This window comes from Stigmatopora argus, chromosome 2 (genome assembly GCF_051989625.1).
Source record: "Stigmatopora argus isolate UIUO_Sarg chromosome 2, RoL_Sarg_1.0, whole genome shotgun sequence".
NCBI lineage: Eukaryota > Metazoa > Chordata > Actinopteri > Syngnathiformes > Syngnathidae > Stigmatopora > Stigmatopora argus.
The window spans coordinates 21,017,376-21,029,776 of NC_135388.1; the positions used below are offsets into that span (position 1 = coordinate 21,017,376).

The following is a 12,401-nucleotide window of genomic DNA, read 5'->3' on the forward strand; positions in this document are numbered from 1 at the left end:
AAATTTTGTATTTCAAACCATTAGTTTATGGGAATCAGTTAATGTATGGCTATTTGCCTGGAGCTCGGGGTGGAACAGACGGAGCGGTCCATGCTGCACTATGGCAACGTCCAGCAGTAATTTGGTTGATGCCTTTGTTTTGCAGCACTGTCACCAAGGTAGGCTCTCTTACATGGTTAGTGTGGCCCAGACCCAACTAAAGAAACATGTTAAAAACATTTTAAAAAGAAGTAAATAAACAGTTACCAGTACAAATTAGGGATGTGCGACATGATGATCATGTTCCCAGTCTCATCAAGCCGATAAAATACATATACATCCACATATACTATATATATATATATATATATATATATATATATATATATATATATATATATATATATTATCTGCGATATTCGAGTGATTACTGTGTGTGTATATATATATATATATATATATATATATATATATATACACACACACACACACACACATACACAGTAATCACTCGAATATCGCAGATAATATAGACCAGACATGATCACGAATAATCGAAAAACAGCCAAGTAGGATCACCCGTATTATTACTACCACTACGTTTTCGTGCCCATACAAAAATACAAGTACAACTACCAAGTGTATTTGATAAATATTACAGCTATAACCATATGAAAAGACAGTAATGTATTAATATCTAAATATAATCTATATACAAAAAATTTAAACCCTGAAAAGTGTTCTTTACATTGAAGACAGTGGCACAAAAAAATATGTGAATTTACATGAGAAGTCACATGGGCTTTCAGTGGATTTCCCTACCTGGCCCTCTAAGTTGCTGCCCCATGTGTAAACGTCCCCTGTGGAGGAGAGAACCAAAGAGTGCTCTGCTCCTGCAGCAACATCTTGGATGTGGATGCCTGACAGAGCTGGAACCTGTTGGGGACGATTGTGGTTCCTTGCCCGCGCTTCTGGCAAACCAATTAGGCGGTCTACAGAACATTTGAAAGAATTTGAAAAATACTAAAAAGGATTCATTATACAGCAAAACTATTAAAAATAAATCAAATAATAAATTATTATTGCACATTCATACATTCATTCATCTTGCATACCACCCATCCTTGAAAAGCTTGCGGGGGTTGATGGAGCCTAAGCAAACTGCCTTCAGGCGAAAGGCAGACTACACCCTAGACTGGTCGGCAGTCAGTCGTAGGGCACACAGAGACAGACACACTCACACTGCCCCCGAGTGGCCAGACTGCCCGCATCAAAGTCAGGCGGAAGAACCACCACACCATCGGGTATTATTGCACATACCTTTTCCAAATGTAAAAACTTTGCCATCTTTTGTTAAAGCCACGGAGAACTGTGTGCCACAGGCCACTTTTTTAATGCCAATTCCACACAGCATTTCCACCTTCTACGGATTAAATTTCAAGTGATTAAAAATAACATCAATAACTATAATACAAAACTATTTACAGTGTTGCTCAGAATTTCAAATAACCTAACCTGGGGTGAGGACTTGGCTGTAGAATTCCCAAGTCCCAGTTTTCCATAGTCCCCATCACCAAATGCCCAAACCATCATTCCATCAGCAGAAATGACCAAGGTGTGGTTTAAACCGCATGCAACCTGAATAGAAAACAAAGGAAATAGTAAGAATCCTGTTTTATATGTGCTGCATTTAACCAAATCAATTTTTAACAAACTCCTGTGATTTACAAAGCAAATATTGGGTCAAAGCCATTTAAACATCAATTTCTCCTTCAGTGAAACTGACCTGACCAACTTGGTATCCTTCCAGAGCTGTGACTTTTTCGGGCAGCTTCTTGTTGGAAGTGTTTCCTAAACCAAGTCTGCCATAATCACCATTGCCAAAAGTAAAAAGCTTCCCATCAGCTGTTACAACCGCAGTATGTTTAAACCCGCAAGACATCTAGAGATATGGAGAAAAAAAAGACTTATGGGGCTTAAAAGATATTTGAGCCTTAGAAACATTTTTTTGAAGGAAAAATACGTCACTGTATATCGCTCCAAGTCCTCATTAGCCTGAGTTGCCAGTGTGTCCATAACTTTGTTGTAAAATGAATAAAAAACAATTTACAGAAAAAAAAAATTGAATAAATCCTGGTTAAAATGTATACATTACGATACAATACAAGACAATTATACTGTTATGGTGGCCAAGGTTCGATCCCCACTCATGTGGGTTTTGTCAGAAAGGGGACCTGGCGTAAAACTGCCAAATCTATCATGTGTATCGATTGTTTCACTGGGCGACACCTACTGAAAGTCAGTTATTAAAAAGTTTGGTGTTGTAAATTCACATTTGATAAATATTAATAAGGCGTGGGTTCCTCTTTTACAATAACATGATTGTGGGGAGAGGGACTAACTCTGAATCAGTGGTTTTTAACCTGGCTAAAGGTCCAGAAAGCCACGAGTTTCACATTCACCGAACCCTTTATAATGAGGCTTTTTTTTTCAAATTTCAAATTCATGTTAACATTTTTATCTTTACAAATATTGAGATGCCTAAGCCTTCGCCAAACGCCATAGATTTGCTCATTGAACCCCGGTCAGCCCGTAGCAGATATTAGTAAATGTATGCGTCTTTTTTTAAAGAGGTCAGAGTGAAATCACAAGCCCAGCCAAATTATTTAAAAAAGTGCAAGTTACAGACCAGAAAATATGATAAATAATGGTGCTCTCATGTAGCATTCACAAACGTGTGTCTAATTAATACAGTATTTTTAAGAATTTTGAAGCTACCCTCCCCTATTAAGTTAGATGATTATGCAAATAAAGGTTTCTGGACTTCCAGACAACCATATTACGGTGAATTATAGGGGGAATGAATGCACTTGTACAAATGTCAATTGTCAACATAAATATTTGAAAGGTATAAGACTTTTGACTATTTCATTCTGTTTCCTGTGATTTAACAAACAAAAAATAGGTTTGCGGTCAGATGTGGTGTGACAACGAGTTGTTTAATTCCTTCATCCCTGTCCGTTAGCGTAATGGTTGGACTGTGTCTAAATTGATTTGCTTATGCCTGAAAACAAATAAAATGATAATAACTGTGTTAGGGTTAGTGGGGGTTTTGGTTGGTTCTGTTCGAGTGATTGCCCATTGTGTTCACCTGTCGTTTCTCCGCCCCTGGTGTATCCCCTGCTTGCTACCTCTTGTGTTACCCAGGTGTACGTCAATGTAATCAACCCCTGTCTGTCTATTTAAACCCTGTGTGTTTGTCAAATCGTCTGCTCTCTTTGCATCAAGCCAAGTTGCCATGCCATGTTCCATGTTCCTCATTTCCCCATGTCTTCCTGTCAGGTTTGGTTTTAGGTCCTCCTTATTTTCTTGATACCCTTGTCACATTTTATTAAGTTTTGTTAGTGTACTCCCTCTCCTTAATTGCTTCCCTGCGTTTGGGTCCAATTACGTTCCACGACCGGGCTAGTCGTGACAGTCGGTTGTATTGAGCTCAGCCTATTAAAAACATTAGGCTGCTGAAAAAATGTGAATCTATTGTAGCCTATAAAAGAAATGTCAGTATTACCATTTAAAGAGACGTGAAGAATGACACTTAGCCATACTCTGGCCTTTAATAATTTAACACCTGAGGGGATTTAATACTGGGGCTAAGAATACATTCTTACGGTATACAATATTTGAAAACTGACCTGAACCACTTCTTCCCCTTGAAGGGCTTCAATCTGCCTTGGTCGGCGCTGGCGGTCGCTGTTTCCATGGCCCAGCTTGCCATAGTCACCATCACCCCAACTAAAAACCTCACCGCTCTCTGTCAGTGCCATAGAATGGCCATCGCTGCCACATGACGTCACCAACTGAGTCACCACAAAACCTGATAAATACCAAGACATTGACACAATCAAGGGTAAAATAAAATGTCTTCTCAAAAGTCTCAATATATGCTTTCTTCACTAAGCAAAATCAATTGCTTACAATTTAGTCGGTATCATTTGAAACCCTTTTTAAACATTTCCCTCAGTCATGTTATGACCATGTGATTAGTCTGTTCACGCTTATTTAGTAACACATGCTGCTTCAGTTTACCCAGATATTAACCGGAAATTTACCGCCTCACAACCTAGACACAATTCAAGATCATTTGCAATAACCATTATGTATGAATGCTGTTGGTGATGTTCTGCTTTATACAGTAGAATTTGATGATGCAGCTGTCATATCACTGCAGTAGAATGGGCACTGCATTTCCTTTTTCTCACTTTAAGATGAAATAACATTTATAAAGCAATACACAAAGGAATTACTAAAGATGGCAAACTAGATCCAAAAGCGTTTTGGCAAATTGGGACTAAGGAACAGACTAAAACATTTGAAATGGGACGGCCGATTTTCTTTATTATTTATTTTTAAAAAATTATCTTTGAAATTGAGAATGTGTTGTTCAATCTGGTCTCTTACAATTGGGTCCGATTGGTACAGTAAATACACTTTATTACTTAAGCAGAATAGATATGAATAGAACAAGAACAAACAATACATGATTCCCAAGTTTCAGTATGACTGGGAGCTTGATGTCTGAAAGTGGTAGAACCACATAGACACACCAAATCGTAATATTTATGTCTGTAAGGGGCTGAATTTATTTGATGTCTCAAAAGGGCAAATTTGTATACATCAGGGAGCTGATTTAACACCTTGGAGAGCAGAGATGACGGTGAGGACATGCAGGTCATCGGAGTTGCCTTGTCCCAGACGTCCATAGCTGCCCTCTCCGCAGGCCAACACTGTCCCATTAGGCTGCATAACAAAAGTGCAATTCTGACCACACACGACCTGGTGGGTGAAGGATACAGATTAATTCAGAGGTGAATATTTCAAATCACCAGGAACTTACATGTATAGTATGTCGAAAACATTTTATAACAAGAAGAAACTTAACATGTGTCAAATTATATACAATTAATACACAACATAGTACAATAGAATTCATTCATTTCAATAATTTAAACGAGCAGGATCTCTTCGGCCGATATGCAAACTGATGCGGCTCATGGATGATGGGAAGACAGGCTTTGATGTGTTTCAGTACCAGTTTTTCAAAGCTCTTTGTGCTGATTGGATTGAGAGCTACTGGGCGGTAGTCGTGCAGATTTTTTGCGGGTGACTTCTTGGGTACTGGGATGATGGTGGCCAATTTTAGGGACGCTGGGACGGTGGCTTATTCTAGTGAAATCTTTTACATGTAAAATGCGTCTCTAATTACAAAAATCAAAGTTGCGAAACCACATCTGGAAATAATTAACCTCGTAAATACAGGTACCACTGTAAATATATGTTTAAATATATACTATTGTGATTTTTAGTGCACTTTTATTTTATTTTTTTAATTATAGCTGTACAGGTGAAAAAAAAATCCCTAGCGCGAAAAGAAAGCTCATTTTATTCCACTTCCATTAGTAAAAACCTGCTCCTTAACAACTATGATATTTTGAAAGACCATCATTCATTAACATGGATCCAAATATGGATTTTCCCAACTACACTGGTGCAGCCTTGGGTTCAAATCCAGGTCGGTCCACTTGTGTGGAGTTTGCATGCTCTCCTTGGGTCTGTGTGGGTTTCCTCCGGGTACTCTTGTTTCCTCCCACATTCCAAAGACATGCATGGTAGGCTGGTTGGAAACTCTAAATTGCCCCTAGGTATGAGCGCAAGCGTGAATGGTTGTCTGTTTCTTCATGCCCTGCGATCGGCTGGCAGCCAAATTGGGGTGGCCGCCGCCTTGTGCCCTAAAGTCGGCTGGGATAGGCTCCAGCACCCCTCCATCTCTTGTGAGTATAAAGTGGTTCAGAAAATGAATGAATGAACAACGATACTGGAGATGTGGTTAACAAAGATGTGAACTGACGATTGTTTATATGTTTACCTGCTGCGCCTGTGCGAAGGAAGGTGCAATGGTTGGTACCAAAATGTTTCTGCCAGCTTCTGCCAACTGTCCATGTCGCCCTGCACCCCATAAATATACATCACATTTCCCTCCAAGGTGCCAGTCCTAGAAGCAAGCAAATGTTGAATGAATGAACAAGGACAATCAATGCTCTAACCATTAGTAGTGTGTTAGTAGTAGATTATGATGCATTTTCACTACAACAATCTAATTACCTCAGGTCTAGAGGTGGCCCAGGACATGATTTGTTCATCCATACACGAAACCCATTTAGTGTTGTCCTATAAAAACACAGACAAAAAACAAGATTACCGAAATGTTCATTATAGCTTGTTATGAAATAGATTTTCAAATGTCAAACACACATTTACAACATTCTCTCACCATGAGCAACATCATTTCATCTTTGGGAACAGGTTCCAAGTCAGGAACAGTAAAGGACGCAGGGAAGGAAGCACCCCGAGCCAAAGCCTCTGCTGCCTTCACCGTTGTTGAGAAGCTGTCCAGCCACGCCCACTCACTGGAACTGCCGATGGCAGAACCAGACTCTTGTGGGCAGTGTCGGAGAGAAGGCGGCAATGGTGGAAAGCATAGGAGCTGGTCCAGGTGAAGTCCCACTGCCAGGGAGGCGAGGCACTGCATGTAGGGGCTGTGGATAAGTTGCTCCCCACATACTACGTGTGGCTAGAAGTTCAGATAACAATTTAATTAAATGAAAGTACAAATAATGTTTGGTTTTGATTCTACAATTATATCGACTGATATAGGAAATTTGCCTTATGGAGGTTTTTCACTGACATCATGATTGTCACATAAGTCCACCCAAACAACACATCACGATTGTCACGTAAGTCCACCCAAACAACACATCACGATTGTCACGTAAGTCCACCCAAACAACAACCTTCAGCTATTTTGGCCATCTAAAACACTGTATTCAGTGAAAAAAAAAGTAAACCGTTGCAAAAAAAGATAATATTGTGTCCTCGTATGAATCAGATGTATATTTCCAAGATCAAGCATATTAGTTTAACGGATGCATAGTATTTTTAGCCAAAAATGTGTTTAAATGACATTTTGTAATTTGATAGGCCATTATTGTCCCTTGAGAGTGAAATTGTTTCCACTTTTGTTTCTTTACAAATTTAATTAATTTAAATACCACGAGTACTTAGACCCACAAAACTCCAAAAGCGAACACAAGTCTTGGTGCCTACAAGTACTTCATGGAAGGATTGGTAAAAGAGGCTTTATTGATGAATGAGCTCTCAGATTCAATGCACTCACCTAAATATAACTTGTGGCTTAATGAAATTATATTACAAGAATATCAAAAAAATAAAAATAAAATAAAATTTAATTTCTAAGGAAAATACGTAGGAAAGTATTGCTCTCGTATAGGGGACCTCTTGTAGATTTGTGGTTACTTCCTATTCATTTTGGGGCATTTTTGTGTCACTTCCTTTAACTTATTGGCCCTTTCAGTCAAAATGGGGTGCAGTGGCTCAGTGGTAGAATACAGTAATACAGTGGTACCTCGACTTACGATCAGCTCGTGGTATGACGAAAATTTCGATCGAATAATTCGCCCGTGATAGGATCAAAATTTCGAGATGCGACCAAGCCAGGTGGCCATGACATGAGAGGCTGTTTATCATTGTAGCGCACTGTCTTTTTTTGCCGCATCTCTTTCGTGTATTACAGATATCTAGCACTGAACGATTTATTCAGACGAGGTTCGACCAGGAAACGCACAACGCGCATGCGCCGGCAAAAAGAGGGCTTTCAGGGTAATGAAGTATACTCGTGCACACAACACCCATAGGCAATGGCCCCTTTTCTCAGAATAAAACTTCATTACCCACAATCAATATGTGGGTAAGCTCAGCTATTGCATTTTGCATTTCCCGTTATTCTTTCTAAGGAAAGAAGCTCTCGCGATCGCTCATACAAGACTACTTCTCGTTGGCTATCCTATTGTGAGGACATTTGTGTGCATCATTTTCGGAATATTTTGAAGGAAATACAACAGCAAACAGCCCATCGATAGCGAACGTGAGGGTGGAGGTGTGGCAAACCGCTAACCCGGAAAACGAAGGTAACAAAAGATTAAAACAAAATTAGAATTCAGTTTGTGTAAAGTTACATTAAACGTATGTTTGAGTATGTCTGTATATATTAATCCAAGTTAATTTAAATTTGTTTGTTCGTTTACGAGTGCCGTGGATAAAGTCCCCCCGAACATCCCCGCCTCCGTGTATGCCGCTGTCTCTACCCTCCGCGAAATGCGTCTAATTTTACTTCTACTAAACACATTTTATTACTATTAAACCACTCGTTATTTATTACTTTGTCAATATATGGCGAATTAGAAGAAATAAAACATTTTTTCCAATCCAATATCCTGTTTTTGGTGTTTTTTCAGAGGGTTGGAACTAATTAATTTGTTTTCAATTCATTTCAATGGGAAACGTTCGCTCGAGTTATGAAAAGCTCGACATACGATCTCAGTCTCGGAACGGATTACGATCGTATGTCGAGGTACCACTGTACCTTGAGATACAAGCTTAATGCATTCCGGGACCGAGCTCGTATGTCAATTTACTTGTAACTCAAATCAAATTTTGCCAAATTAATTCTTTCCCACTGAAAAAAAACACACCAAAAAACAGGATATTACAATGGAAACATTTTTATTGGTTCTAATTCACCACTTAGTCACAAAGTAACAAATACCTATCTAGTGGTTATGATCTTCAATAATAAAATGTGACATTACTCAATACAGACAGACGGCGCGGGCGAGGGATAGAGAGAAAGGACAGGCTGCACTGATTAACGCAAAAAACTCGTAAAAAATGCAACCTGTACGCCCAGTGCTCGTGGCTATCTTTACGCGAGGGAGATGCAGCGAGAAAGACAGTGCGCTGTTATCATAAGCAGCATCTCGTGGACTCGGCCACCAGGCTGTCTCCTATGCTCTTATCTCAAATTTGTCTCGTATCTCTAGGCAAATATTTGCTCGGAATTTTCCTCGGATCTCAAATTTCTCATATGTTGGGGCACTTGTATGTCAGGGTATTAGTGTATCGTCAATCCTTAAGGTTGTTGGTTTGATTCTCTGCCCTGATGACCTCGTCTAAGTATCCATAAGCAACATACTGAACATCACATTGCTCCTGATGTGACAACAGTAGGTGAATGACAAAAGTGTCAAAGCGCTGTGAGTATACTGTGACGTTGGAAAGGAGTTATACAGTCAATTTACAATTTTCCAAAATGCTTTGGAACTCTATCGCTATCAATGACAATGAAAGATGCCAGTTTATGTGGAAGCTTTTGAAGAACAATGTACAGCTGTAGCGTGATATGTTTGTACTAGTTGTGGTGAACGGCAGAATGAGGGCACAAAATTTGGGTTGGAAGTGCAGTGACGTCACATAAAAAACCTTGCTCTTGACTGATATTTCACTACGTAAATGTACTTTCATGTCTTGTCAGTCATTTAATGTTGATTAATTGAATTATTAATGTTGAATCAGACACTCATTTAAGTACTACCCAGAATGGAAAATGAGAAAAAATAATTTTGTTCCTGCTAAAACAGACCTGGGCAATTAATTCCACAAAGGGCCACAGTGGGTGCAGGTTTTCGTTCCAACCCATAAGAGGAAACCTTTCCACCAATCTGGTATCTTTGACGTGCAATCAGTGGATTGCAGTCAGGTGCTTCTTGTTTCAGCAGAAATCTAATTAGTTAAACTGTCTGTGCTGGATCGGTTGGAACAAAAACCTGCACCCACAGCGGCCCTCGTGGACCGGAGTGCCCAGGTCTGTGCTAAAACCATAGAAGATAAGGAGTCAACATTTTAAATGTACTATACCTTCTCATATGCATACTGTTCCTGCAACATAATAGGTAGTCTCTCCAGGAACGCCCTCATGCAAGGGGCCATGTTGAGGCCAACTACACCCTGCTTCTTAAGAGCTTTTCGACAAGTGGCCAACACATGGTTGGTTGCAATGAACTCTTTTGAGCAATTTACAACCACCACATCCTAAAAACACAATGAAAAAAATCCAATGCAGAGAGATACTTTAGTTGTATGCCAGGGGATTGTAATTCACATTAAAATGCATCCTGTAGTTTAATATGTCCATTGTAAGAACTAATCCTTGAACTTCCTGCTACCATAAAAAGGGAGACATGCATTACCTTTGACCTGTTGGAGCAGACAGCAACACCAACATCTGGGATCCATACAATATTCTGAATGGCCCCTGAACCTGCAACAACTGTTTGAACTACTGACCCATCCTGTTAAAATACAAAATAACTCTAGTTTAGACAAGGCATCCCGCAGGGGCTATCTAGAAAAAGGAAATCTTAGACCAACGGGTGTCAAACTAAGTTTGGTTCACAGGCCACAATCTTGCCAACTCTATTTTGTGTGGGTAAGACCCATTTATTTTTGGCCATAAAAAGGTAACTTTATGCCACTTAAAGGTCAGCATCCACAACCAGTTTAAGTGAATTGGACCTCTATCATTGTCAGTGGCAGGCAGTGAGTTAAATTTGCGTCACTTCCTTGTGCTTTTAGGGTACTTACAGGTCACTTCCTGTAAATTTTGGATAATTTGCTATAGATTTTGGGGGAATTTCCATGCTCCTTGTGTGTTGTTTGCTTTTTGCTGATTTTTGGCCATTTCCAAATTACTTCCTGTCAGTTTTGGGGCATTTTAAGGTTCTTGTTAACTCATTAGCTGACATCGACGACGCAGCTTTGACTGCGGAGAGCGAAAAAACGAATATGACTGCGGATAGTTTTCCCGTATTGAAAAAATAAAAGAATTTGATTCTGTACTTACAGTATGAATGAGGGCGGGAAGGTCCTTTTTCAGGTAACAATAAGCGGTATGCCCAGAATGGGTTGCCACACAATCGCAGGACACAATGAGATAAACAACCATCCACGCGAGTGTTCAAGAAGCCTACCATTCATGTTTTTGGGATGTCGAAGGAAACCGAAGTACCCGGAGAAACCTCCACAGAGGAACAGGAAGAACATGCAACGGAGACGCGCTAACCACAGACTACCACCGTGCCACCTAATTTTATAATTAGTATATACTACATGTAATATCATAAAATTCTCACACATTTTTGTGGGTTAATTTCTATTATCAGACTGTAAAGTGGCTCAATGTCAAAAAACAGCCATCAACCTGCATCAAGAACTATGTAGCTAAATCAACTGAACCACATTCCAACCTCAGAAAATATCTTATAAAATATCCAATAAGGTGGATTTTATAAATATTAGTGTTAAACATTGGGCACTTCCCACACAGGGACAACAATTTTATGGACATTTGAGACTGACCCGCTTGCTGGGCAGTGATGCATTAATGGGATTGCAAATTGCAGCACTCATCATGAGAGGAGGATAACAGAAGTTATCCAGAATACTAATACTGCTCTTCATTAAGATGTATATCAACAAATTGTGGGACAATTGTATATGTATAAAGAAAATCATATTTCAAAGGGTGACTTTAGGAGGGTCAGTGCAAGGGAATGCAATTTATAAATGAGCACATTCCTGAGTGGCACTGTTCATTTATTAATTCGTGATGCAACTATATCTGTAGCAGATCAATTACTGTGGGGGCTCATTAAAAGGGGGCTCTGCTACACCTTAAAAATATTTTCACTTATCTTCGTTTAGTTATAGATATTTATTTTGTGAAATATTTTTTCTTACTCTGAGGGACCATATGTTCATGAGGCCTCCAACGCCCCCAGATGCCAACGCTAGACCATCAGGACTAAAGGCAACCATTCTCACTGGCGTGATATGGCCTTTCAATTGGAAGACACATTTTGCTCTGTTTTGTGACCATTCTGATGACTGTAACACAACCATAGTAAAAGAATGATAATTAAACGATTTATATTATTCTTACTGTATATGGAAGGAAATAAAAACATTCTGATGTTCTATTTTTAAAATAAAATTAAAAAAGTACCATGGATTTAGGATTTGTTTCTTTTTCCCACCACTCTGCTGAATGTGATGAACAGGATTCTGGGAAGTATGAAACTACCTGTGGAATGGTCCAGACTGTCACCAGACCATTTTGACAGCATCTAAAAAATATGAAGGCACATGTAACCAAACATTTAAACACAGTCTCTATAGTTCACTGATCAGATGTTTTCATACACTTACTAAGCACATGAATAAATTAACAGTTTCAATGAAAACTTTATTAATTTATTTCTTTTTTTCCCAACATGACAGGAGGGATAAATGGTGGACCACAAAAAGCTCAAATATGTGCACGACATTTGGTTAACAATCACTGGACTCTTTGGACAAAGAATCCTGCACCATTACGACTCTGTTTAAGGGAAATGGCATTAGTCCTAATGGCAGGTTTCATGGATTTGGCAAAACTAAGGATTAGGGAAATA

General features: G+C 39.2%; 1 protein-coding gene across 8 annotated transcripts in view; it reads right to left on the reverse strand.

Moving 5' to 3' along the window:
• herc1 (HECT and RLD domain containing E3 ubiquitin protein ligase family member 1) overlaps nucleotides 1-12,401 on the reverse strand; it is a 136,903-nt gene that overhangs the window by 8,374 nt on the left and 116,128 nt on the right. For all 8 annotated transcript variants that reach the window (XM_077586910.1, XM_077586900.1, XM_077586865.1 and 5 more), the window contains exons 58-71: nucleotides 11,954-12,074; nucleotides 11,689-11,835; nucleotides 10,140-10,241; nucleotides 9,808-9,981; nucleotides 6,308-6,607; nucleotides 6,139-6,204; nucleotides 5,903-6,028; nucleotides 4,674-4,812; nucleotides 3,672-3,853; nucleotides 1,766-1,921; nucleotides 1,495-1,617; nucleotides 1,300-1,402; nucleotides 802-971; nucleotides 58-196 (exon numbers count right to left, since the gene is read on the reverse strand). In XM_077586910.1, the coding sequence (XP_077443036.1) occupies nucleotides 58-196; nucleotides 802-971; nucleotides 1,300-1,402; nucleotides 1,495-1,617; nucleotides 1,766-1,921; nucleotides 3,672-3,853; nucleotides 4,674-4,812; nucleotides 5,903-6,028; nucleotides 6,139-6,204; nucleotides 6,308-6,607; nucleotides 9,808-9,981; nucleotides 10,140-10,241; nucleotides 11,689-11,835; nucleotides 11,954-12,074 (2,048 nt within the window). The remainder of the gene's footprint in view (nucleotides 1-57; nucleotides 197-801; nucleotides 972-1,299; nucleotides 1,403-1,494; nucleotides 1,618-1,765; nucleotides 1,922-3,671; nucleotides 3,854-4,673; nucleotides 4,813-5,902; nucleotides 6,029-6,138; nucleotides 6,205-6,307; nucleotides 6,608-9,807; nucleotides 9,982-10,139; nucleotides 10,242-11,688; nucleotides 11,836-11,953; nucleotides 12,075-12,401) is intronic.